The 27,269-nt window shown below is 40.6% G+C and overlaps 1 protein-coding gene across 27 annotated transcripts in view; it reads left to right on the top strand.

Annotated features, from left to right (window-relative positions):
* The window catches only part of CELF2 (CUGBP Elav-like family member 2), a 440,299-nt gene that overhangs the window by 188,928 nt on the left and 224,102 nt on the right, over window positions 1–27,269 (top strand). For 4 of the 27 annotated variants that reach the window (XM_039519472.1, XM_039519476.1, XM_039519499.1 and 1 more), the window contains exon 1: window positions 23,263–23,461. The exons of 12 other annotated variants lie outside the window; for them this stretch is intronic. In XM_039519472.1, the coding sequence (XP_039375406.1) occupies window positions 23,328–23,461 (134 nt within the window). In that variant the 5' untranslated portion in view covers window positions 23,263–23,327. Of the gene's footprint in view, window positions 1–23,256; window positions 23,462–27,269 lie in introns of those variants that run through there. 11 more of the 27 variants (XM_039519501.1, XM_039519500.1, XM_039519484.1 and 8 more) reach the window with 8 other exon arrangements.

Genomic DNA, 27,269 nt, shown 5'->3' with positions numbered 1-27,269 from the left:
CCAGGACAATCCATACCGCATGACAAGCTTTCTCTGCACTGCTTCCCACTGATGCCAACCTCCCAAGCTGCTGCAACCTTATGTAACTTCCCCAGCTATCCCAGAATGCCCTGTTTTTGTGGAGGAAAATGCTGATTCATCCTGCACTGCACTTAGATCAGGTGGCACTGAACAGAATGTTCTGTGGAATCCCAATACACAGAGGTAATGAAAGGAAAAGGGGAAGGAGGCTGAGCTTTGTTTTTGGGAGAAAGGCCACACTGCAGCATCCTTGTTTCTAGCACTCCCTCACAGCTGCAGTTGGGAGGGAAGGGGAGAGAAGAAATAGATAATAGGCTGTGTTAGTAAAAACCCAGAATACAAAGCAGGTGATTCCAGCACTTAACAGACACTGAGCAATGCTCTGCCACGTTCAGCTCTGTTACACTGGTGTAAACCTGAAGTAACTACTCTCCCTTCAAGTCAATTGACTTCAAAGATGTCACTTGAGGCTTCTGCCAATATAACCGAGAGAAGACTGTGACTCATTCTGTACAGCACTGCAAAGATGATATTGCCTGAGAGGGTGCAACAGAGGCTATCCCACGTGTCAAGAATCTTCTAAATTACATGAGGAGAGATTAAGGGAATTGGGTTTTGTTTGTTATTAGAAAAGAAGAGATTTTAGGGTGACCTGAGAGCACTTTTCATTGAGTGCAAATTTACTTACTTAATTTATATGTAACACTGACCCACACAGGGCTGTTGGCAGTAGGGATCAAACCTGGGACCTCTGGAGCTAAATGCATGAGATGCTACTGCATGAGCTAAAAGACGTATCTCTCTTAGCCAAGGCTGTAGTAGGCTCATCAATCTCTAGCTGGCCTCGCCACCAGTAGAGGAGGACAGAGCACCATTTCCAGTAAGCAGAGTTTACATATATTACAGTAAATTCCTTCACTCTCTTTTTTTTTTCATACTTTATTTCATACATAATAAATCAAACAGATTTTAGGTGCCAACATATAGCACAGGTACAAACATATTATACATGAGAAAAGGCCAAGATATTTATACAGAGCTTGGATTCATATGTATTAATCACAGTGTTCCTAGTATATGGATTCTTATGGCACTTATAAAAAAATTAAGGTTATCAAAGTTGAGGGAAAAAGGCAGATGGAAAGAAGAGACAAAGAGAAGAGGGACTGGTGAGGGAGTGTGTAGCTCTATCTCCTGCCTTTCATCTGGGCCTCATGTAGGCATCTTTAGTTGACCAGTTCTAGAAAACTGTCCCAAATGGACTGAGATTTTTTTCAAGGTGTTCCATCTATTGTATGTGTGAGTGCAAATTTCTTACACTAGGCAGGTTTGAAAAGTATCTCTCTTCCTCTGCTGACAGAGACCATCAGTGCCCAATAAAAATAAATCATTTAAAACTACAGTAGGTTGACATGATTGGCGATTAATTATGTGCTCCATAGTATGTGTGTGTGGGATACTTACAGATGAACAGATCCCTGTTCTCAAGTGATTAAATTTGGTTGATTTCCTAAGTAGTAGAGTAAAGAGAGAGTTCTATCCAATAAGCTTACACAGAGAGGGCATTAGTAGCCTTATCATAAAGTAATTTACCAGGTATATCTATACTGCAGCTGGGAGGTGTAATTCCCAGCTTGGGTAGATGTACAGGCGCTAGCTCTGATCAAACAAGCGTGCTGAAAATAGCTGTGTGGCCATGGCAGCTGCCTGACTATGTACCTAGGATCTTGGACAGCTGCAGCTCAGACTGCCGGGTCACTGCAGGCACTCTGCTATATTTAGTATGCTACTTCAAGCAGACCTAGTGCATCTATGCCTACCTGAGCTGGGAATTACATGTCCCCTCTGCTGTGTAGACATAACCACAGTATGATTGACCCATATAATACCAATTCTAAGAAAACCCTCATTGCAAGCAGACATGTAACTCCTGTTACTCTCAGGAATGTGGCGCTTAAGAATATACTATCAACCCAGGTGCTAAGAGCCTAGGGTAAATACCTAAAACAGAGATAAAGGTGATGCATGCACATAATTTAAAGGAGAATGGGCTCCTTCAGTCTCTGGACTTGCAGCTGAGAGGGTAATGTGTCACAACTTGACTGTGTGATTCCTGCGTGAAGAAGGAACAGAGAACTAAATTCTTTCATCTTGTCTGACATTTTTTTTTAAAGTTAATTTAATGCTGGTGAAAGGTGACAATCCTTGAGACTGAAAGTCTTAGTTTATCCACCAAAAGGTACAGCATGGATAATGGCAGAGCTCAAATTCCCACTGTGTCTCAGCAATATGCCTCTAAAATAGTTTTTGTCCCTTACCAAAGATTTTCTAAAGGTAAAATAAAGGTTATCCATCCAGTCATTTATAGTGTGCCTATCGCTGTCAGATCTAATACAGCTGGGTTCTTCTGTCTGCAACCTCTGATACTTGGTAAAATAAAGGTTATCCATCCAGTCATTTATAGTGTGCCTATCGCTGTCAGATCTAATACAGCTGGGTTCTTCTGTCTGCAAGAGTTTTCAAGATTTAAAATTTATTTCCCATCTCCAGTCGGGACTGCACAGATCCTAGTGAGCACCCCCTCTAGGCCACCGACTGGGATTTCTGTAAGGAGAATCCAAGCCTCTATGCTCTGGATCCCCTGGGGTGTGTTAAGCTTCTGGAGCCTCGGAAGGCTGCAGCACTGGTTCCTCCTGTGGCCTCTCTGGCAGATTTCCTGGGCACTGACTCTGTCTGTTACCCCTTCTTGGAAATGGGGTTCCTCAACCCAACTGCCCTCGGTCCCAGACCAGTGCCAGTACCCAAAATATCTCAGTTACTTGAATACACCCCTCTCCCAGAACTGCATCTCAAAAGTGTGATGCTTCTGATTTACAGTTTAACTCTCTCCGGGACGTGCAGCAGTTGTGAAGCAGTTAAAATACAGAGAAATGCTTTGTTCAGAGTCTAACACCTTTATGCTCTTTTATACTTAATCATGTAAAGCACAGGAGAGTACAGATCGTATAAAACAATAAATACTAAACACGTGTCCCTGCCCCAGTTTCCTCACCATCCTTGTCCACAAAGGCAGGCAGGCCTGGTGTTTGTGGTGAGTAGTCTGTCCCTCATGGACTAGAGAAAAATGGCCCATAACCCAGTTCTTTGTAACCTTGCTGTCTGCTGCCCCACATCTTCTTCTGTCCAGCTCTCCTCCTGGTTGGCTCATCATTTAATCAGCTGCTGGTCACCTGGTCTCTTTTTGTTCTATTCTTGCTAAGTTTCCGCTCCTCCTGCCTTGTCCCCTCCCTTCAGAGGAATCATCTAACCCAGGTTTTCTAAAGATGCAGCTACTTTTAGCATAAGATTTGTGAGGTCTAAGGACAGTCATTAATCTTAAGTATCCCTGTCTTGAATATATCTATTAACTAAAGGACCTATCAGCACTGGTGCAGCCACATACTTACAGGCATTCACGATGCAGCAGTTTTTCATAATAAAACTTCACAATATCAATCGAATTCATAAGTTATAAAGATATACCCCCAATTCATCACTGGGATGAAAAGTGGAAATCTCAAAAAATGTCAACTGATTGTCCAAAAGAGAAAACAAATTGTTTCAATAATTTTGAAATATGTAGTTTCTATTTTGCCCTTTTTTTATTCGTTACCCTTTTTTTTAGAATTGGTTAAACCAAATTTTGAAACAAACATCATTTTGAACTGAAAAATGAAACATTTTTCATTCTGAAAATATCAAAATGGAATATTTTCATAGTTCTGCACTTTTTTCATTTTTTTTTTCAAATCGTGAGATTGGTCAGAACCAATCCTTTCCTGCAAACAGTTTGTTTCCGCAAATTGGCATTTACTGAGGCAAAGCATTTTGTTGGAAAATTCCTGACCAGCTCCAACTATCACCTTCGCGAACTTACAAGATGGCCTACGAGATGGCCACTTTCTGAAGCTTCAAAATCTGTTTTTATTAGAAAATTCCTGTTTGAACAGACTTTCAAACGCTTGGGGTGGCCATATTTGTAGGTCCCTCTGCAGAATTTCTCCCTAATTTTTGAAGGTAAACTGAGTAGTATTTCTTTAAGCAAATAATGGTTATCAAACTAATAACAGAATGTAATATCATGTGTACATCTAAAAATTGCAAATAAATTAGTTGAAATCAAAATATTGAGAAGTATTTTTTTTCCTTTATCCTCTGCCAAGGTCCACCCCAGAGCTTTTGTTTATGTTTTTGTAGCACTGACATTGCTAACACCTAAAACTGCATAAGGAATGCAGCGTGTGCTGCTCCCTGCCTGGCTTCAGTTAGTAATGTCATCGTTGCCAGAGAAACACAGAACTTTGGACTGGGATTCTGGCAGAATAAAAGCCTTTCAGATCATATTTGATCAAATTTCAAAAGGAGGGGAGAAGAGGGACCTTGTAAAAATCCTGTTTGTCCACTAGATAGCATATAGGCAGTGTTTCTTCTCCTCAGAGGAAATAAGTGTCAAAATCGTAATATACACAATAATATAATACAGTGCAAGTGTTTACAACAGTTGTACTCTTCTTAGTAACATACAAAGACTACAGTAAATGAAAATTGGTAGACGGCGTCATCGAAAAATAACTGATGTCCAAAAGCCACATATATCCGTTACAGTACCTGCTCAGCATCTCCTCTCTTTCTAAGGCTTTGTGTACGCTGGCGAGTGAAAGACAAAACTTTTGTCATTCAGAGGTGTTAAAAAAACACACACACATCTGAAAGACAAAAGTTTTGCCGACAACAAACACCAGTGTGAACAGTGCTTTGTCGTCAGGAGCACTGTCCTGCCAACAAAGCTAATGCCGCTCGTTGAGGGTGGAAGCTTTTTGTCGGCGGAAGAGCTCTCTCCCACCAATAAACAGTGGCTACGCTGCACGCCTTTTAGCAGCCCAGCTGTAGCGACACAGCTGTGTCACTAAAAGCTCTGTAGACATAGCATGTGAATGCTTTGAGATTTAGGCTAACAGTGGCAATATAAATAATTTGCGGAGTTATTTTGAAAAACAATAGTGTAGTAAGTTTGAGCCAGGGAATAGCAGACTACCATCCCAGCAGTTTTTGGTAGCTTTATCACAGGGGTAGGCAACCTATGGCACTCGTGCCGAAGGCGGCACGTGAGCTGATTTTCAGTGGCACTCTCACTGCCCGGGGCCTGGCCACTGTCCGGGGGACTCTGCATTTTAATTTTAATTTAAATGAAGCTTCTTAAACATTTTAAAAACCTTATTTACTTTACATACAACAATAGTTTAATTATATATTATAGACTTATAGAAAGAGACCTTCTAAAAACTTTAAAATGTATTACCGGCACGCGAAACCTTAAATTAGAGTGAATAAACGAAGACTCGGCACACCACTTCTGAAAGGTTGCCTACCCCTACTCTATCAATTTCTCTGGAATTTTAAGTTTTATTTTCTAGCTCTTATGGTTGTGAAGAAGTTTCTGAATGTAAACAGATGTGCTGTTTTACTAGCTCTACAGATGGTCAGATTGAAAGGTTAGATCTGAGACGGGCATACTTTGAAGGCTGATGGTAACTATTTAAGTGTCCAAATTAACTTTTGCACTGCTGATCATATTTAGAAGTAGCATACGATCAGGGACAGAGCTTGAGTAGAGTACCTCTCCTTTTTTGTTTCCATTTTGACTCCCTTTTAAATTGACCTCTTCTGAGATAACTTCTGTTATTTCTTTCATGTATTTGTATAACTTCCTTGTAACTTAGGGATTTATGCTCAAAGGATGAAGGGTGATAGACCCCCATATAAACTGCATAGTATTTTTGGCAGCCTGCTCCCATAATTAAATAAATTTAGGTATATTATTATAATCTTTTGTGTAGACTATGAATGTTTCTCTCCACGCTGTATAGAAAGGTTGTTCTCCCTTTAGTAATACTCTGTGTTGCATGTGGGAGGCTGCTTTTTCCAGGGGATATGCCACTGACTTTCTCTATTACCTTAGTTGACCTCATTTTCTCTATCTGTAAAATGGAGACCATTCTACTTATATTTGCATTGTGCTTTGAGAATGCTGGATGAAAAGTCCTATATAAAAGCTAACTACATCTTGTGTTGTGCATCCTTTCCTCCTATTCCTTTGATTCTGCATTGTCTATTTAAATTGTAAACTCCTCAGATTTCAGGATGCATCTTAATATATTCAGGTAAAGCAACTAACACCTCTTTGGTGTGATAGAAGTAATAAATATAAAGCATTATTATTTATGATTATGTTGCTTTTCCCTATAACCTGTACAGGGTGCATTATTATTTACCAAGCGTCACAAGAGTGCTCAGAGCTTTGCAAAACATTTGTGTATTACTCAGAGGCTGAATGAATTCCTCTGCGAACGTCAAATGACAAGGGTGGAGGTATATAGATGCAGATTATCCTCATGACTGGCATTTGAACGTTTGCAATGCCTTTTGTCAATGAGCAATTGATTTCTCTGTATTGTATTATGGAGCCCATAGCAGAAGAGTATATTAAAATTCATTTTATTGCAAATAGATCTATTAAAATCTATACTCTTCTGAAAAAAAATTCAATTGTCTTTAGCCCTAATTGTCTCAGTGGTGGACTGGTGTCAGAATAAATGGTGATGGCATTTAGAATCAGAAATAAAGAACACAGCGCATCCAGTTATTCTGGATAGCTTTGCATTTTGAGTCTGCTTGATTTTTCTAGTGTTTGCAATACGTATGCCTACCAGACAAATCTCCAGTTCCATATATTTTATTTTACAATGTGGCAATATTAACTTCTGGGACTAATTAGGTCTCTTATTTGACAGCACATTGTGATTGTTAAGATCCACTCGGCTGTAAAACTGCACTATTAAAACATCTGAGGTAGAATTTAAGAACACCTACTCGCACTGGTTTCACCTCCAAGGTTCTCTAAAAAGAAAACTTAATACCTAACGGAGAGCAGCGTCTGTTTATACATCAGCCAGTAGTTTGGGGGTTTTTTTCTCATTCAGTGACAGGAAGCACTTTGTTTGCACGTGTGTGTGATGTAAATGTTAAATGACTATATTAGAGTAAGTGCACTATAGATTTTAAACTAATGGCAGTACATTTCAGACTGAGCAGTAGCAATAGGACAATGAGGTGAGGTAACTATCCCAGCTGGCTGTAGGATTTTACAAAAATATGTAACCAGAGAAACTGTGAATTTTGTAAACCGTTCAATAGGATTTGGGGTGTAACCTATTACCATTATTGCTGGCAGGGAGGGAATACTACTTGTTAGTTCCCTTGCATTTTCTTAAGAAACACCGTACAGACGGTTTCTTTTTAAAAGCATGAGACTTTATTATTTGACAAAATTATAAATTTCAGGGATTGTGTCATCTTTCCAGTGTCCCGGGGAGCAGGCATCTAAACTTGGCTTGTATTGAGTACAACTCCTAAATCAGATGTATGCTAAGTTACTTAACTATCAAACTGTTCCAGGCAAAGGGATGGGCTCAATGACATTGTGGCTCTTAGAGATGGAAAGTTCTGTGATTCTTTTGTACAGCGAGATGAGCATGGAATGACTGGCTTTAGATGGCTGGCTACAGTTTTGTGTTCATTAGCAAAGAAATGCTTCATGTGTGTGTGTTTATTTTCTCCCATTACATTTTTGCCCCTGTATCTTCAACTAAACTGAATGATGTAGTATATTTCATATATTGCTTGGGTCAAACTTCCCCCTACCTCCAGGGTTTGAAACTGGCCTTTCCTGAAACCCATGTATGTTGGGGCAGCACTCACCTCTCACGAGTGCCCCTTTCTACTTGAGTGTGTCTGTGCTCTTTAGTTTATGGTGACCCTTGTCAGTGGTTTCTCAGGAGACTCAGTCTGGCCGAGTCTCAAGCACTGTATGTATGTATGTATGTGAAACAGAACAACCCCCTTCTGGCGTATACAGTCCACCAGGGGCCTATCTCAGTAACCCTTAGCTAGTGTCTCTCTAGCTCTCCCTGGGCTCAGTCTTTAAGTAGTCCCAGCCCTGGTATGGGGCCGTACTCTCAGGGCTTCCTTCATGGAGACTCCACCTTCCTGCAGCCCTTCCCGGGCTCAGTCCCAGCAGCCAACCAGCCAGCAGCTTTCTCACTCCCCCAGTCCCTGCCAGCATTGAGCTGTCTGTGGTCCTTCTGCTCTTTCTGCCAGGCAGAAACACAGTCCTCTCTTCTCCATCTCCAAGCAGTGACTGACTGGTGCTCTGTTCTACAGTTCCTTTTATATGGGCCTGCTGGGCCCTGATTGGCTGCTGCCTGCAGCGTCTCTCATTGTCTGCTTCCCCACAACCACTCTAGGCCCTTGGAGGACTTCTCTTCTGCTCCTTCCAGGGACAAGGTGTGGTAGGATCCTAAGGCCTCCAGAAGGAGACCTCTGGGCCTACTCCACCCTGTCACACCATGGTATTGGCTTTAATGTATAAAACCAACAGGACTGTGGTGGAATACTTACGTTTTAAAATTTGCTGCTGTTAACACTATAAATGAGAGAGAGAGAGAGAGAGATCCAGATCCTGAAATCAGTGGTAGTTAGGCACCTACATACCTTTTGAGGTTCTGAGCCAGAGCTGACATTAGGCAGTAGAAAGGCCTCAGATCAAAACTTCATTAACAGTGAAGAACATAACCTCAATTCACTAGTGATGCAGCAAATGTGCCTACAGGATAGTAAGTACGGTCTTTTCCATGCTAGATCAGCTAGTTCTGCTGAAGCCTCAGGACCCCTGACAGAACAAGTAATCCTCTTAAAGCTTCATCCTGATAGTGACCTAGTCCAGCTGCATCACACTATTTATTATTCATACAGCCCTAGCAATGTGTTTATAGACGTAAGGTCTAAATTTTCCAAAATGACTAACGATTCAGGATGTCTCTATTTTGTTTAATGACATTCTTTTGAAAGGTCCTTCTTTTGAGAAAAGGTTGTGCCCCCTCTCTCTGAAAATCAGGTCACATTAAAGTCTCTTCAATTAAGGCCAGAGTCCCTACCCCAAAGAAGTAAGTCCAAAGCATTTAAAGCAAATCCCCACCCAGATCTTTATCCATACCCCTTTACTCTACAGTCAGGATGGCCTACTCCAAGCATTCAAAAATCACAAAATTGGGTTAAAAATCATGAAACTTTTTTAAAAAACAAAATAATAGTTGGGTCCTTTTTATTTCCCTCCTCATTCCTGAGCCTTTAGGTTACACTTGCTTCACATTATCTCTGCAAAAGTTGGCAACGCGGTAAGGTAATGGGTGGGAGTGAGAGAGGTGTAAGGAGAAGGTGGGACAGTGTTGCCTTCTAATGATTCTAGCTCCCTCTGGGTGGGTGTTTTTATACTAATTGATCCAGTTGTCTGCAGCACAGGAAATGGTTACTGCTATACCTATCAAGAAACAAAATAACCAGAGAAGAGGAGATCCTATTTTCAGAGGCATAGGATAGGTGGGTGGAAAAGAATAACTGCCAGAGATTTCAGTCAGGAAAAGAAGGTTCACCTTGCATTGACGGATGATGTTGAGTTGGGCTCCTGAACTCGGCCTGTAGTGTTTTGACCTTTATACAGGAAGTACCATTAGCAGAGTGGAAGCTGAGTACAATGCAGCCTGAGTCTTTACAACAGCTTGCCTGTGGTTTCTATGTTGTTTGTGCAGCTCAGACAGAAAGAGCAGCGCTCTGTACAAATGACAAGAATATTTTTCAGTACAATTTTCATTGTTTTTGTGGCCCAGAAAACTCACTTTTTTTCCCAGAACATCTGCCAATGGTTACTTTGGCATCAAAACCTTGAAAGTTAATAATTTCAAATCTTTTCCCTGGAAGTCTTATTTATTTTTCTTCTTTTTGGTCTGAATTAAATTTTTGAAATGGATCTTATTTTCTGCTTTTAAAAGACATTTTGAGTAAATATGAACCCATTATCACTCAAATTATTCAATTTTGTGCGCGCACACACACACACACCCAACTGGTAACAGCTTTTTATGGAATTGGGCCAGTTTTGAAAATTTTCAAAAACTCAACAATTTTTCAGTGTTTTCAGTGTTTGAATTTAGTCTGATTTAATTTTAGTCTGATTTAATTTTTACCGCAAGTAATCAGGCACTATTAGCAGTAATGGCAGCTCTAGCCTTCAAAAATTTTGTCAGGTCTCAAAAATCATGAGAGATAAAGATTTAAAGACCTGAGCTAGGAGTAAGAAATGAATGAATTAGTAATAATTCTAACAGGATTTCAATCTCAGATTTTAGGTGTGTTGGGTTTTTGTTTGGTTTGGTTTGATATTTTTTTTTCCTCCAGAGAAGATTTTTGTGGCTCTTTTGCTGTTACTACCGTTGATCGTTGTGCTGAGCCTAATTTCTCATTTGTTCTGATGAACCACCATTATCATGCAATGCAAAATGCATTAATATCTGTGCCCTTCACAAAATCATTCAAGGGAGCTTAAAAAAATTAAATACCATCTTAAAAAAACACATCAAAGACTTTTTTTTTCAGATTTCGTATTTAAAAAGGGATGCAACTTTTAAAACCTTAAGTGGGAACTGATGCCTTACTAGAGGAGCATAATTAGAGAGAGCTTAGAAATCCAAGAGACTTCAATCAACTCTATGGACCAGTCAGATAATCAGCAGTTTTTCATCTCAGGCCCCTTCTTAAGCAGAGTTAAACGTTCTTTGGCTGTCCTTGGTCTGACATTTGGTAAGTTCATCGTTGGCATAGAAAAAGTTTCCCTTGCATTCCCATACCACCTACTGTTTTCTGATTGGGTTCCCGAATCGACGAATTTCGCACTTGTTCTAAGACTTGATCTGTGTCAGGCTTCACTATCCCCTTGAGCACCTTGAAGCTTTTCACAATTTCCCCTCTAATCTGTCTCTTCTGCAGTGAGATCAGTCCCAGGTTTCCACATGAGCTAACTTTTTAGCCTTGTTCTAATCTTTAGTGCTTACCTCGGGACATTTTGCCCCATCTCAGCCCTTAGCTGAAATACCAGGGTACTGAGTAGAGCTATGTTTAATTGCCTTTTGGAAATCCAAATAGATTTCTTTTTTAAATACTTTGCTTGTGTGTTCTCTGTGTTCTCACAAACAATTCCACCAGAGGTGTTCAGCGTGATTTTTTTTTTTTTTTTACCTTTTGTGAAACAAAGTCACACAGTTATTATTTGTGCTCGTTTCTTTGGAAGTGCTAGGGTGTGTTTGTACTAAGACTATGTCTACACTGGAGGTATAATATCCAGCTCGGGCTGAAATGCCAATGGTAGCCAAAATAGCAGGGTAGCTGCTGCTGTGTGGACAGCGAGATGGGCTAACTGCCCCAAGTACCGAGGGTTTCAGACACTGCTATTTTTAACACACTCGCTTCAACAAAACTGGTGCCTGTGCCTCTGCCTGAGCTAGAAATTATACCTCCAGCTGCAATGTAGACATACCTTAAAGGTATGTCTTCATATCAAAAAAAAAAGTGTTCTTAACTTGGGTTCACTGCTATTTTAATCTGAGTTAACTAAGACACAGCTACTCCAGGTTTTAACTCAGGTTAGTAGCTTGAGTCTATTAGGGGATCCAGGAGTTGAATTTGAGCTGCTCTAATGAGCTGAAAGCCAAGTTCATTGCTACTTTACCTCAAGTTTGCTAATCTGAGTTAAGATCACACTGGCCTCTGGCCCCGCATCACTAAATATCTTCAGCATATGTGTAACTTTAAGCACAAAAGTAGGCCCATTGACTGAATAGGGGCATCTAGGATTTTCCTTACCATTAAAATTAAGACAAATGGGTCTGTAATTTCCTGGCTTCCTCCTTGCAGATACTTGCTCTTGTGATTCCTTCCCTGAAGTCTTAGTTCTATCTCCCTTTCTTTTCAGCATTAGTCACATGCTCAGTAGCTGCTAACCTATGTGCCTTTTCTGCACATGGTTCTTCTAAATGACTCTAGGTCTGCCCATTATGACTCAACTGGTTGTATTTTACAATCTCCAGGTTATACTGCAGAAATTGTACAGCTGTGGGACATGCTCTGTCTTTAGAGATTTAAAGTAAAAAATGACTATTGAGCTGGACACTCAGCTTTCTCTGGGGGAAAAACAAGTAGGTTTCTAGCCCTTTCCTTCGTAAAGCTAGCCTCAAGAGCATACCTTCATGTAAACCAATCACTAGAGTGGAAAGGAGCAAGCAGCAGGTTCCACTCTTGGAACAAGAGACTGGGAAGGACCTAACCACCTCCCTTCCATTGTGCAAGACACAGAGCCTCATCCAGCTCCCACTGAGGTCAATAACGGGTCTTTGCACTGATTTCAATATGAGTTAGATGAAGATTGCAAAGAGCAAGCAAATACACTTGCATTCATTCCATGCAAAGCACTGATGGTCTTACACAGTAAAAGAGAAAAAGTTACAAGACTGGAATGTATTGCCAGCCTTCAGGGTTTAACAGTCATAAATCAGGCCACCAAAAAAAAATTATTAAATTGGTTTAAAACCCAGGAGATTGTTTTTAAGTTCTCCTTCTTTGCCTTCTGGTTTCCGTGACATCAGTGCTCCATGTTTTCAAACTTTTCTCTGCCAACATGACGGTTAAAACTTACTTTAAAAAACAAGTGAGATTGCATGATAATCTATTGATTCTAGCAGCTGGAGCTTTAAGAAATACACCCCAAATCATGTATCAGAGGGGTAGCCGTGTTAGTCTGGATCTGTAAAAGCAACAAAGAATCCTGTGGCACCTTATAGACTAACAGACGTTCTGCAGCATGAGCTTTCGTGGGTGAATACCCACTTCTTCAGATGCAAGTGAAGAAGTGCATCTGAAGAAGTGGGTATTCACCCACGAAAGCTCATGCTGCAGAACGTCTGTTAGTCTATAAGGTGCCACAGGATTCTTTGTTGCTTTTACCCCAAATCATGAAACTCATGGTTAAATCACGTGTTGGCAACCAACGTGGCAGTAGCCAGCGGTACAATTGGAAACTATAATAAACAAGTGGCATCCCAGCTTTGACTGTTTAAATAGTTCCAAAATAAAGTCTGCTGTTCCTCCCCTGTGTGAACGTTACAGGTAGCTGTGGTTTTTTTTTTCCAATGGTGGTAGTATTTTATGTTCTTATGTACTAGTTTGTCTTAGGGATTTCCAAGCAGATATTGTTTTGAGGTTGTTGGGTTATATGTTTTGTTTTACTCAAATAAGTTCTGTTGTAGTTTGACTGCTAATGCTTTTTAATTTGGCTTGAATTATATATGTATGTATGTATTGATTTTACTCTCTTTGCCAAAAATCTTTGCTTCTATTTGTAGCATCTCACTCTTTATGAACATGGAGGAGGGGAATATATTTTGTAGGACATTTCTTTGGGTAATTAACTTCCCACTCTGATCTGTTTAGATTTGTTGTGGTGTCTTCTTGAACGCTTCCCTGCACTACCTGTGCATAAGATATTTAAGGGTGGAATTTATTTTTATATCAGAAGCAAACACAGGGGGCAGATGTGTCATAAGTCCTGGCAGTGCCTTTTGATTTTTGAAACAGAACCATCTTTACAGTAAATCACTTCAGCCTATCCTATAACTCCTAGAAGGGTTATATTGGCCCAGGGCCTCAAGAACCTCATTGGAAGTCAGGCATTCCTGAGTTCTAATCTTAGTTTTGTTATAGATTTGCTTTTGTAGGCTTAACAAGAGTTAAACTTAGTGTTGTATCATCGGTTGGTGGTATTAATAATAATTAATTAACAACCCATCCTGCTCTCATATTCTCCCCACACACGCACACCAATAGCTGAGTAAAAAAAGGCAAGCTTTGAAGAGTTACTCAAGGTTAGTCAATCTGGGCAGTGCCTGACTGGGATCATAGAATCATAGAATATCAGGGTTGGAAGAGACCTCAGAAGGTCATCTAGTCCAACCCCCTGCTCAAAGCAGGACCAATCCCCAACTAAATCATCCTAGCCAGGGCTTTGTCAAGCCTGACCTTAAAAACCTCTAAGGAAGGAGATTCCACCACCTCCCAAGGTAGCCCATTCCAGTGCTTCACCACCCTCCTAGTGAAAAAGTTTTTCCTAATATCCAACCTAAAACCTCCCTCACTGTAATTTGAGACCATTACTCCTTGTTCTGTCATCTGCTACCACTGAGAACAGTCTAGATCCATCCTCTTTGGAACCCCCTTTCAGGTAGTTGAAAGCAGTTATCAAATCCCTCCTCATTCTTCTCTTCTGCAGACTAAATAATCCCAGTTCCCTCAGCCTCTCCTCATAAGTCAAGTGCTCCAGCATCCTGATCATTTTTGTTGCCCTCCTCTGGACTCTTTCCAATTTTTCCACATCCTTATTGTAGTGTGGGTCCCAAAACTGGAAACAGTACTCCAGATGAGGCCTCACCAATGTCGAATAGAGGAGAACGATCACGTCCCTCGATCTGCTGGCAATGCCCCTACTTATACAGCCCAAAATAATAATAATTGGAGATAAGTGTATCTCCTAGAACTGGAAGGGACCTTGAGTCCAGCCCCCTGCCTTCACTAGCAGGACCAAGTACTGATTTTTGCCCCAGATCCCCAAGTGGCAGATCCCCAGATCCCTCCCCCTATAGTTCAGTGGTTTGAGCATTGGCCTGCTAAACCCAGGGTTGTGAGCTCAATCCTTGAGGAGGCCACTTAGGGATCTGGGGCAAAAATCAGTACTTGGTCCTGCTAGTGAAGGCAGGGAGCTGGACTCAATGACCCAAAATGATATTAGTCTTCTTAGCAACAAGGGCACACTGTCAACTCATATCCAGCTTCTCGTCCACTGTAACTCCTAGGTCCTTTTCTGCAGCACTGCTGCCTAGCCATTTGGTCCCTAGTCTGTAGCAGTGCATGGGATTCTTCCATCATAAGTGCAGGACTCTGCACATGTCCTTGTTGAACCTCATCAGGTTTCTTTTGGCCCAATCCTCTAATTTGTCTAGGTCCCTCTGTATCCTATCCCTACCCTCCAGCATATCTACCACTCCTCCCGGTTAGTGCCATCTGCAAACTTGCTGAGGGTGCAATCCATGCCATCCTCCAGATCATTAATGAAGACACTGAACAAAACCAGCCCCAGGACTGACCCTTGGGGCACTCCACTTGATACCTGCTGCCAACTAGACATGGAGCCATTGATCGCTACCCATTGAGCCTGACCATCTAGCCAGCTTTCTTTCCCCCTTATAGCGCATTCATCCAGCCCGGACTTCTTTAACTTGCCGGCAAGAATACTGTGGGATACTGTATCAAAATCATTGCTAAAGTCAAGGAATAACACATCCACTGCTTTCCACTCATCCACAGACCCAGTTATCTCCTCATAAGATAGCATAGTTCATAGTCATGTGACCCCGTGAAGCTACCAATCAGCATCAACTGTTGGCCTCTTGATTAGATGCTTGCATGTTTCCCTCAGACATAGACACAGACACATTGATGATTTCCACTGTCTTATTGCTGGCCTTTATCAGCCCTGAAGGACATGGGTCCAACACACAGAAGAGAAGTTAGTATCCTAGTATTTTGGATCTGACCAAAAGTAAGAGAGCTTTCAAAATCTTCCAATCCCTGGCCCGTATTTACTCACTCAAGAGGTTCAAACAAGCATCCAAACATCTGTGTGTTTATCTGAACCAAACCTGTGAGCTTTCTGAGGCCCATCCAGGATTTTAAAAAAATCTGACCTGATAAAAAGTAAAATGGATTGTTTCTAAATGTGAGAAGTCAAATGGGTGAGTATCAGAAAATGTTACTAAGCTACAAGCACTGACCTAAAGTTAAGGAATTTTATAAAGGTATGAAGAGGGGAAAGGTGAAAGACTGCTAAACCAAAATTTAAGTTGAGGCTAATAAAAAGTGATGTCTCTTAAAGATTTAGAACAGATCAAGCAGTGAAGAGAGTTGGGGAGAGCATTACAAGAAGTTAAATACAGTTGTACGATTAATGTGGCCTAGGCAGAGGACGAAGGTGAAGGTAGGTAAGTGAAGATGAAAAACACAAGGAGCCTGATTCACCATTGTTACTCCAGTTGACCAAACAATTGTTATTGTTTGTATTACAGTTCCACTTAAATGCCTCCATTACGATCAGGCATAGGCGCCGACTTCTTCTGCCACTGGTGGGTGCTCGACCCCCTTCTGCCCCCGGCGCCACCCTGACTCTGTGCCCCTACCCAGCCCCCTCCCCTTCCCCACTCCCATTCCAACTCCTTCCCCAAAGTCTCCACCCCCTCCCAGCCCCTATTCCAATCCCTTCCCCAAATCCCCGCCCCGCCTCTTCCCCTCCGCCTCCGCTGAACGTGCCGCGTTCCCGCTCCTCCCTCCTCCCTCCCAGAGCTTGTTACACCATGAAACAGCTGTTTTGTGGCGGCAAGTACTGGGAGGAGAAATGGGGACTCACACTCAGGGGAGGAGGTGGAGGTGAAGTGGGGCAGGGAGGGGAGCTTGGCTGTGCACCCACCAATTTTTTCCCCGTGGATGCTCCAGTCCCGGAGCACCCACGGAGTCAGCACATATGGGATCAGGGCCACGTTGCCGTAGGCGCAGTTGGAAGAAACAGCCCATGCCCCAAGGAGATTACAATCTAAATACAATGAAGTCACACCAGAGTAAAACTAGCATAATGCAGAGGTGAAGCAGGCTCAAGAATGAGAAGATCTGTGAGAATTGTGTGAAAGGCAAAATATAAGAGGCAGAAGAAAAAAATCAGAATTTTCACTGGCAAAGCTCCCCTTCCAAAAGATAAAAACGTCTTCCTTTTTAACTAGGATATAATTTAATGAAATTACATGACCTTTGCAACTGAATGTCTTCAGAAGCAATCAGCCACAACTGCGTCTGCACTGTGGTGATTAGGAAGCAGCCGAGCCAAGCAAACCATGGTATCATCTGCATAGATGTGAAAATACAAGCCACAGTGCTGAAAAAAAATCAATCCATAAGGCAACATGTAACCACTGAAGAATGTAGGATGTAGCCCAGAACACTGTGGCCCACCAGAGTACAAACTATGTGGGTCAAATGAAAATGTGCTAGTAAAATCAAGATGAGACTGTTGGTCAGAAGAAAGTCATTTCCAGCTAAAGCTATGTCAGAGAGCTCCAAATTGCATTTGTAATTGGAGTGAAGTGAATCCCAAATCTACCACCCTATTATGTTACCCCCCAGCATAATCTCTTGCCAAAGGGAACTGTAATTTTTATGACTGCCTTGAAATGCAGCCAGGTAATTACCTTCAGGAAATGTTCATTTCACTATGTGTTAATCTAGAGAAGAAAAACACGTTGAATAGCATTATAAACAATCTACTTACCCTGGAACCCTTATAAAGGAAACCCTAGGTGTGGTCTTGTGGGAAATATTTCATTGGAATAAGTGTTAATCCAAAGAGAGAGCTTCACCTTTGGTGGGTGCACACAATGCCTGCATTTGAGAACAAACGCCTTGAAATACTATTTCTGAATGACTAGAAATTGCCTTTGAACTGCACAGGCCTAACATAACTATGCTGATTGTCAGACCATTACTTGTGGTTTTTCAGCAATCAAAAAATAACATTTTTGCTTAAGAGGCTGGTTATCTTCAGATGTATTGATTTATTTTACTTTGGCTGCAGTTATTAAGTTATTTATTGCATTCCATAAAAAGCTGACATTTACAGGTTGGGGAGCATGGAAACATTTAATTTGCAAAAAAAAGGGGGGGGGGAAGGGAGAAGGGAAGACTGCTTTCTGCTTTTAATACTGACTGTACGTTACCAAAGATATATTTTTTTCATATCTGTTAGATGGTTTCCCATTACAGCTTTGATCTTGCATGCAAAAAAAAAAAATGGGACAGTATAAAAATTCTCTGAGTAGTTTCAGGGGGTTAAATCATTTGTCTTTTTTGAATGCGAATACAACCCTTATTATGATTCCACAACCACTGGAGAGTTTGACATTATCACATTAGCTGCTAATGTATAAATGCAATGCTAATGTACTAGAATTAAAATACTGTATACAGACTTATCCTTAGCTCAGCCATTAAAAATACATTAATGTTCTTCTTGCAGATTGGCTCTTATATGTAATTTATTCAGCAGTATCTATATTTGTGTGTGTGTATTTCCCTGGAAAGTTAATATTCTGCCTCTGAAAGCTTTTAGTTTAAAAATACAAAATACGGCACACTGATATAGCCTTTGTTATTTTTAAGAACAATGCAATTTAATGACCAGAACAAGGAAACTAGGACTTCTGGGTTCTATCCTGGCTCTGCTACTCATTTGGGCAAGTTCTTTAACCTCTATGTGGCATAATATACCCATCTACAAAATCGGTAGATTTACTTACTTCATGTTGAGATTGAGACTTAATTGACAGATGTTTGTAATTCAGGGGGAGGGATAGCTCTGTGATTTGAGCATTGGCCTGCTAAATTTAGGGTTGTGAGTTCAATTCTTGAGGGGACCATTTAGGAATTTGGGGTAAAAATCTGTCTGGGGATTGGTCCTGCTTTGAGCAGGGGGTTGGGCTAGATGACCTCCTGAGGTCCCTTCCAACCCTGATATTCTATTTTCAGATCCTCATAGGAATCACACTATATAAGTGCAAAGTATGTCGTTCTTATCTGTAACAAAAAATAATGTATGGAAGAAAGAAATTAATCTGTCTGCTTTGGGGAGGGGTAAGGGTAATGTGCTGTATTTAGATAGTGCAGTGTTTAAAACTGTGTGTTTGAAGTAGGTGGGGCATATGATGACAAAAACATCTCCCACGTGACTGCTGCTTCCCCCCGCCAGCCCCATGCATCAGGGTTTTAAAGCCTTGAAAAGCAAGCTCAGAGCTGAGTAGAAAGCTTTCTGGAACAGAAATAGGCATGTAGCAGCACACTTCACGATAACAGCTGTCAGGACACAGGAGATGAAAATGCAATGAAGTATATAGGCTATAGGAAAACTTGGCCTCAGGCAGTGTGCTTTCACTTCAGTAGTTTTAACTCTTAAAATACCACAGGGGACTTTCAAGTGAAAGACATTTCTTTGTAGGTTGTTTTTGAATATTAAAAATCTAAAAATATGCTGGTTTTCATCCAGCGAATATTCGTGTGGATCAGGGCTCCAAAGTACAGATGTTGCATTTAGATAGATCGGCTTTTATCTGATTAAGAACCATGTGTGTTTCCTCCGATGGGAACGACCACAGACACTTTAGTCAGTTGCAATTTCCCCTTTAAATATAAATTAGAATATCTAATCTCAGGCTACAACTTCATATGCTGTCTACCAACTGATAGAAATGGGTTTGGGCAAAATGGCTGAGGGATGAAAGTCCCTGAGCTGGAGGTATATATAATTGCCGCAAGAAATTGAAAATCTTCGAAGTAGTAGGCTCTAAGCCAAAGAGTTCTTGAAGTTCTTCCTCTTCATGGACTGCAGCTTATCTAATTCACTGTACACTGTGTCTTCACACGAGCGTCTCTCTCTGTGGCAACTGTATGAACACAAAAATCAGACCAAAGGGGTAGATTCTGATTCTAATTTTGCCAAAGTAAATCTAGACTAATTCCCTCCACTTCCGTGGAGCAAATGCCGCTTATGGCCTACAAAACTTTAATAAATTAAAATAGTTACAGTATTGCCAATCCCACAAGCTCAAAGATAATGAGTCAGGCCTCTGAAAATCATGTGATAAGGCTTAAAATCACAAGATCTTGAAAGAAAGAGAAAGAAAGAAATACAGTTGTCGTCTTTCATATTTGCCTGCTGGTTTCTGAGCTTTTAGGGTGCACTAGAGTCAGACTTCCAAGCTTTTCTCTGCAGCAATGTGGGCCAGAGCTAGAAAGTAACTTAAAAAAAAAAAAGAAGGTGAGATTCACATGCCTCCCAGGAGCTGAAGCTTTATAAAACACACCGTCTATCACAAGACTCTCGAGGAAAAGCGCAAGAGTTGGCAACAACTGCAGTTGTGTGTAAATAGTGGGATGGGTGTATGTGATGCTTCCAAAGCAGATTAAAAAAGGCAAGGTTTATGTTTTCAAAGTCATCCAGAGGATTTAGCCACATTACTTTCAGTAGGAGTCTCGAGTTTGAAATCACTGGACCCTAACCTGCAAACACATTAATACCCGTTTATGTAGGGCTTTATACCACAAATAGTCCCATTAATACGAAGAGTAGGAAAGCAAATTGATAAGTAGTAAGAATTCATAGGATCAGACCTGAAATTATTTCAAGAACAAAAGAAAAATAACAGATCATCAGGGATAGCGGTGTGACAGCGGAAATATCTGTAAATGCACAGTCTCTAGGACAGCGGTTTTCAATCTGTGGCCTGGGGCCAAAACTGAAGCCCAAGCCCCACCTCCCAGGGCCGAAGCCAAAGCTTGAGGGCTTCAGCCCTGGGTGGTGGGGCTCAGGTTACAGCCCCGCCCCCCAATGTGGGCTGTAGCCCTTGGGCTTCAGCTTTGCCCCTCCCCCACCCAGGGCAGCAGGGCTTGGGCGGGCTCAGACTTCAATCCCCCGTCCTGGGGTCGTGTAGTAATTTTTGTTGTCAGAAGGGAGTCGTGAGGCAATGAAGTTTGAGAACCCCGGGCCAGAAGTAGGTAGTCAGGAGAGCAGATCATTTGTGTTGATTTCACATACTTCTCATTGGTTCCGTACACTGTTTGAAATTTTAATTAGTTTACTTTTAATCTGATTTATTGTTTCTGATTCTTTCAAATTTTATGGGAGAAGCTAATGCCACTGAAGTTAAAGGGCGTTTTACCATTGCCTTCAATGGTGCCAGGATTTCACTGCATATTAGGGCTGTCCTAGAAGTCAATAAATTGATAGACAATTCTCTTAAAATAACTAACCAACCAGAGTATTTGCTCTAACCTTTTCTGAGGTTTGAAAGTCGTCCGTGAATTTTGTTCCCCTCTGCCCCGCCCGCTTTGGCTTTCTTTTATCCATTTCTGGGTTGTGAAAATTCATGTTCCTGTCCCAGATTTACAGTCTTAAGTGGCTTGGGTAGTTCAGAAAAGCCTGAAGTATCCAGACTGCTCAAGTTTGCCCATAACTAGTCGTAACATGTCCAAGAAACTTGTTTAAACCAGGTTAAAGAGAAATTGTACCTTTTTTTATTTTTGTGGGTTTTTTTCTATTTAATCCAAGGATAAAGAAGAAGACTATTCTTTATCCTTCCAATATATTAAGAATTCATTGTATTTGTTTACAGTCAACTCTTGTCACCCCAGCTGTACTTCTTAATTTGTTAGGGCTGGTTTCTCAGCTGATACTGATCAGTGTAGCTTCAATTAAGGATGTGGTCCCTTAAAAAAAATTTTTTTTAACAAGGTTCACAAAAAAGAAAAAATAAACTATACTCACTAAGCATTTTATTCACAATGAGTAATTTGACCAGCTGTATTTGTAATAAACTTTATGGTAAGAAAAATATTTGTCTTGGTTATTTTGTTTTTATTTATTTCAAGTTAAACTTTACATAGCTTGCAATTGTCAGTTGTCTCTTGAATGGCAACAATTGAGCAGATTTTTACTCAGCTGTTCAGAACATTCCTCTGGGCATCATTAGATACTGTGGTGAATAGGTGCTATAGAAAACCCTAAGATACATAGCATTAGATTAGATAACGATTGACTTTCATGGGTCAGATTCCGTGCTGTGGAACTCTGTTGACTTCAGTAGGATTGCACAGGTTGTAAGTTAAGGGTAGATTTTGACCAACAGCATGTTTACATAAAGCTTTAACAGCATTACTTTGGTTCGTATATTGAAACCCAAACATTACTGGTATTACTTTTGTAGCATATTTTACATCAGTTTTGTGATTATAAAGTTAAATAAGCAAATGGATAGATGAAAGGTTCATGAGCCATATGTGGAAGTCTCCCTGAAGGCTTGACTCTTTAAAACATAGCAGTAAAAAGCGTGACTCAAGAGATTAAGAATGAAACACAGAGGTTTTCAGTTATTTCTGTTGCCATTTCTAATACAGCCTGGGTTGGTAGTGATTAGTGATTCCTGGGGGGAGGGATAGCTCAGTGGTTTGAGCATTGGTCTGCCAAACCCAGGGTTGAGAGTTCAATCCTTGATGGGGCCATTTGGGGATTGGTCTTGCTTTGAGCAGGGGGTTGGACTAGATGATCTCTTGAGGTCCCTTCCAACCCTAATAATCTATGATTCTATGAAAAGTGTTGCAGGTTAATGGCTGTCCAGTGGCGTGTGTGAAACAAGTTGTGGACAAGACAACCACAACCACATGTGGCACATATCTCAGCAGACAGACCAGGGATTGGGTGGGCTGTGGAACTAAACTATCCTTTCACCCCTCTAGGTCAAGTTGTTATGTTGGTGGGGTAATGTAGGGCAAGTTCACATTGTACCACTGCCAATAGCATTCGAGCTGTGACTAAACAGAGCACCCTCTACAGAATCACTCACACACTTTACACCTGCATTAAATACATTAGAAATTAAATTGTATTGATATGAGCTTCCACTCACATCTATTTTGGCAGTTTGTCGGAAGCAAAGCTGAATGATCACACTCCCGGTATGATATTTTGTTTTTCTTCACCAGTTATCTAAAATCTTGATATCTAGAGCATGAATGCCAAGGCTAAAATGTGCATTCAATTAGTAGACAACACGTAACCAACCTATATGATAGTTGATTCATGAGATAGTGTGACCTGCAGTCATAGAGATAAGTCAGTTGATTGAGTGGGGTTGGCCACGTACACTGTAAACTCTCCAGTGACTGTGGAATCATCTAAAATTAGATGGCACTGCACATTATGGAGAAAGCTTTTGAGATCCAGTCTCTATTTCTGTAATATTTCTTTTATGAGATGGGTGTATAATTTGTCCCATAGACTATCCTGGTAATCCTTTAATGCTTAATTTTATTAGCTTAAAGTACTTGGGTATCAAATGAAATGAGCAATTAAGTGATTTATATTTTAGGTTTGCTCTCGGTTCAGGGCTTAGCTACCTAACCTCTCATGAAGAGGAGACAGACCTTGCACAGTATTTACCACTTCCTTCCGACAGCTACAAAATGGTGATTTTCGTAGCTGAATCTAGTTGTGCATCTAAATCCCAATTGCCAACTACTCTGCAGCAGATTCATATTTTTATTACAGGTTATTGCATTTGTCTGGTGAACTACAGGATAGTTGTCCCGCTCTTCCCCAGTTTCAAAACAATAAAGTCAAAGTATTTTGCTCACTGAGGGGGGAAAAGTTTACCAGTGAACGGGTGGTTTAGCATAATGATCAAATGACACTTTTTATATTACCAAGCCACAAAGGAAGCTCAGAGAAAGGTTGTAGGTCTGATATAAACCTACACCAGGAAGCTCATAAAGAGAAAAGGTTCAGAGAAGCAGACGTCCAGATCTATGGGATTCTGAGGTATTTTAACAATTTTCTTACCTTATCTGTCGCATTGTCTTGAAAGTTATTTTAATAGAAATGATCTGAGGATCTGATCCTTTGGGGAGCTAAGGGCCTTTTCAAAGGCAGTTAGGAATCGCTGTGCCGTGTCAGATCAAGCAGTAGGTACAGTTCCTCTGAAATTCAGCCACCCTGAGTAACAAACGTAATTGGAAGAGGGAAAGGGACATTTTGTACAGAGATTCTGGGTGAATGGCTACTTTTCCAAAAAGTGCCACGAGGATTTTATATCCTCAAAGAGAAGGACTATGGTTTATAAGGTCTTTTCTGTTACCAGATGAAAGTGCATTTAAAAGACGCACATGCATATTCATTGGTCTTCCTTTTCCTTTTTCCCCCCTTCGATTTGGTGAGGATTTATTTGTCTTGTTTTTAATTGCACGTTGCCACAGTGACAATCTACTTTCTTTTGGGGGGGGCGGGGAAGGGAGGCCTAATCAAAAAGCAAGGGAATTCAGAGTTAAGTCTGTGGTTCAGCGACTAATCCACCTCATTATGATTGTTTTGTGAAGTGTCTAGCATTTGTAAGATCATTTTTTGTTTAGGGAAGCTGCCATGCTTTGGTACATTGGGCGAATTAAATATTGTCAGTTTAAAAAAAAATGCATATCTGTCCTTTTTTTTTTTTTTTAATCCATTGTTACAAATTACACCTAAAATGACTAAAACTGAAAGAGATTGGGGGGAGGGGGAATAATGGTTCCAATTTTTTTCACTTGGTTTACTTTGCACACTTTGTATAGTCAGTTTCTCGTGTTGTGTGAAGCCCCACCTAAAACAAGTTTTTCTGTCCTCTTCTCCTCTCCTGGTGCTAACTGTAAAAAGAGGTTGTCAAGCCACAGCAATTGGCAGAAAGATTCAGTTTCTAAATTGATAAGATTTCAAGCAAAATGACAAGATCAAGCAAATCGTCACTTACTGTAAAAAAGCTTGGAAGGATTTGATTTTTCTCGGTCAATGCAGATAAATGTTAACTTCATCATACCCAGACACAAACGAGCAAACAATATTTCCATTGGTGATAACTGAAATGTACAGGTAGCCAAACTAAGAAGAATGCTGTTGGAGAACTTTAAGAGTTTGATTTTAATACTTACATTTTGACATGATGTTGATCGTTTGTGTTTTGGTGATTACGAAGCTTTAACTTTTTGAATCTGTGTCTACTGCCATTAAATAATTGTCTGACAGCCTCACACATATCATTTCCCACAACTGAGAACATTTAAATAACTAAAAATTAAAATATGCTTTTTAATTTTAATTTTCCACAACTGTGAAAATTTAAATTGATAACAGTTGGGGGGGGGAAGCTTAAAATAAACATCAATATTATCCGTTGAAATTATTTAAAAAAAAAAATAGAAATCGGAGTCTGCCAAGGCTAGTTGCAAACAAACTTCCTTATTTTAGCTATTAACAGCTTAAAGCATTGAAAATGAAAGCATGTCAGGGAAGTGACATCATCTGCTGAGAGTGGCCACATATCGGTTTAAAATTAGGGAACATGTTGAGCAGAATGAAGCAACGTCTCTAATGGTATCTTGTTCCCCTTTAAAAAAAAGTACTCAACCCATTCAAGTTGGCAAGTAGAATCCTGTGAGGCTAAAATGGACGTTAATACATATTTGAACAATTTTTTACAAACTGATTTATTTTCCGAGCTCTTTGTGTCCTAGAAATATGTCCTGCATAATATTTTAATCAAATACTGTTTATTTAATAGAGCATCATGGTTAGTGCAAATGGAATGCACACCTCTTATAGGTTAAGACCACAGTGGCTCTGAAGGAGCGTGTAAGAAGAATCTGTAGTGAAAATATACACACCAATATTCATATCAAGCATTCCTGGAGTTGCCTTTGGAGTCACTAATTGGTCATGAAAATATGCTAACACACACATCAAAAATGCACTACAAAAATGCTGTGCAGCTGGTATGAATGTACTTGGTGCTGTGGAGGTCTCAGCAGGATTACAGTGTCCAGTTTTGGGTGCCACACTTTAAGAAAAATGTGAACAAATTGGAGAGTCCAGAGGAGAGCAACAAAAATTATATAAGGTTTAGAAAATCTGACCTATGAGGAAAGGTTTTAAAAACTGGCTTGTTTTAGTCTTGAGAAAAGAAGACGCCGGAAGGGGAGACCTGAGAAGTCTTCAAATATGTGAAGGGCTCTTATAAAGAGCACAGGGGTCAATTGTTCTCCATGTCCATTGAAGAAGTAATGACTTAATTTGCAGCAAGGGAGACTTAGGTTAGTTTTAGGAAAACTTTCTAACTTTAAGGACAATTAAGTACTGGAATAGGCTTCCAAGGGAGGTTGTAGAATCCCCATCGTTGCAGATTTTTAAGAACAGGTAAGAGAAAAACCTGTGAGGGATTTTGTAGGTTTACTTGATCCTGTCTCAGTGCGTGGGGGCAGGACTAGATGACCTCTCAAGGTCCCTTCTAGCCCTGTATTTCTATGATTCTATGAAATACAGGGATTAGGGTTTCACCTCAGGACAGAGAAGAGGGAGTTAGTAGCAGGATTTGACTAATCTTACAGCCAGGTACGAATACAGTTAAATTAGAGACAGTCCTGAACCAAAACCCATGAGCTATGAGGTGTTTGGAATGCAAACAGGAGGATGGATGCAGATTTACAATTATTCCATGTCTTGGCAACATGCCAAACTGAACTGTTGGAACTTAACTTCCTGCGCCATTGGAGTCCAGATTGGAGTTTTATTGCTTGAACCGGTCCCTACATGAAATCTTCTAATAGTGGCCACCGTGCTAATTTTCTGACTGTTACTTATATGAGGCGGTTGCATAACACAGTGTGATTTAATATGGAAGAACTCTCAGCAAGACCATAATTTTACTGACCTTTAGGCCTGGGGAAGGCTGACAGGGGTTTTGCCGTGTCTAAATTAATACAAAGAGAATACAAAAAATGGTGGGTGTAGCAAACTGCTTATTCTTCTCTTCCAAGTATGTTCCAATCTAAAACTCCCTTCTCCTCTTGTAAGGCAATTTTCAAATATAGACAGTAATTTGGAAGAATTAGGCATAATTCTATGTTCTTGATTTCTGCTACAAAATGGTGTCGTACACTGTATGGTGGTGCTAGGGACGCATCTAGAAGGAGAGAACCACTGAGGGCCAGATTCCTGCAAGGTACAACTCCAGTGACTTCAAAAGAGTTTAGTGAAATTCCATTGGGGACTAATACAGTTTGTCTTAAGTAGAAAGAATAAGATGCAGTTTTACTCAATATAATTTCCACAGAAATAAGCAGTACACTGGCAGCGCATCCTGATCAGTAGAATATTATCAGGTCCTGTGGATTAAAGGTCCAGTGTTCAAATAAAACTTCCATGGCATTTCTCAAGAGGCCCTGGGTTCTAGCAGATGCATCCATGTACTCCCATTCTTGCAACTAGAAATTGGATTGTTCTATTCATGGATCTCCCTTCTGTACTTAATGGTGGCATTTATTTTTAACTCTGCTGCTGCTACTTTTTCTCTCCTTCTTCTAACCCTATGTTTGGGTTTCAGAAGCTCCCAAGTGCCACTGCTAAGCTCAACAAGAGCTACCCATGGAGTAGCAGTGAAACAAACCCAGAAATAAGCTACATTTTAGCTTATAAAGTTTGTAAACTCCAAACTCGATGTGGTGATGCTGAAGTAATGCGTGTCCCAGGATGGATTGTAGGTGGCAGACAGCACAGAGTTCTTGGTTTAAATACCGCCCACAGTCTTCTGCCAGCCATGCATCAG

Source organism: Mauremys reevesii, linkage group 1 (genome assembly GCF_016161935.1).
Source record: "Mauremys reevesii isolate NIE-2019 linkage group 1, ASM1616193v1, whole genome shotgun sequence".
Classification (NCBI taxonomy): domain Eukaryota; kingdom Metazoa; phylum Chordata; order Testudines; family Geoemydidae; genus Mauremys; species Mauremys reevesii.
The sequence above is the reverse complement of the archived record's forward strand: the minus strand, read 5'-3'. Positions and strand labels throughout refer to the sequence as shown.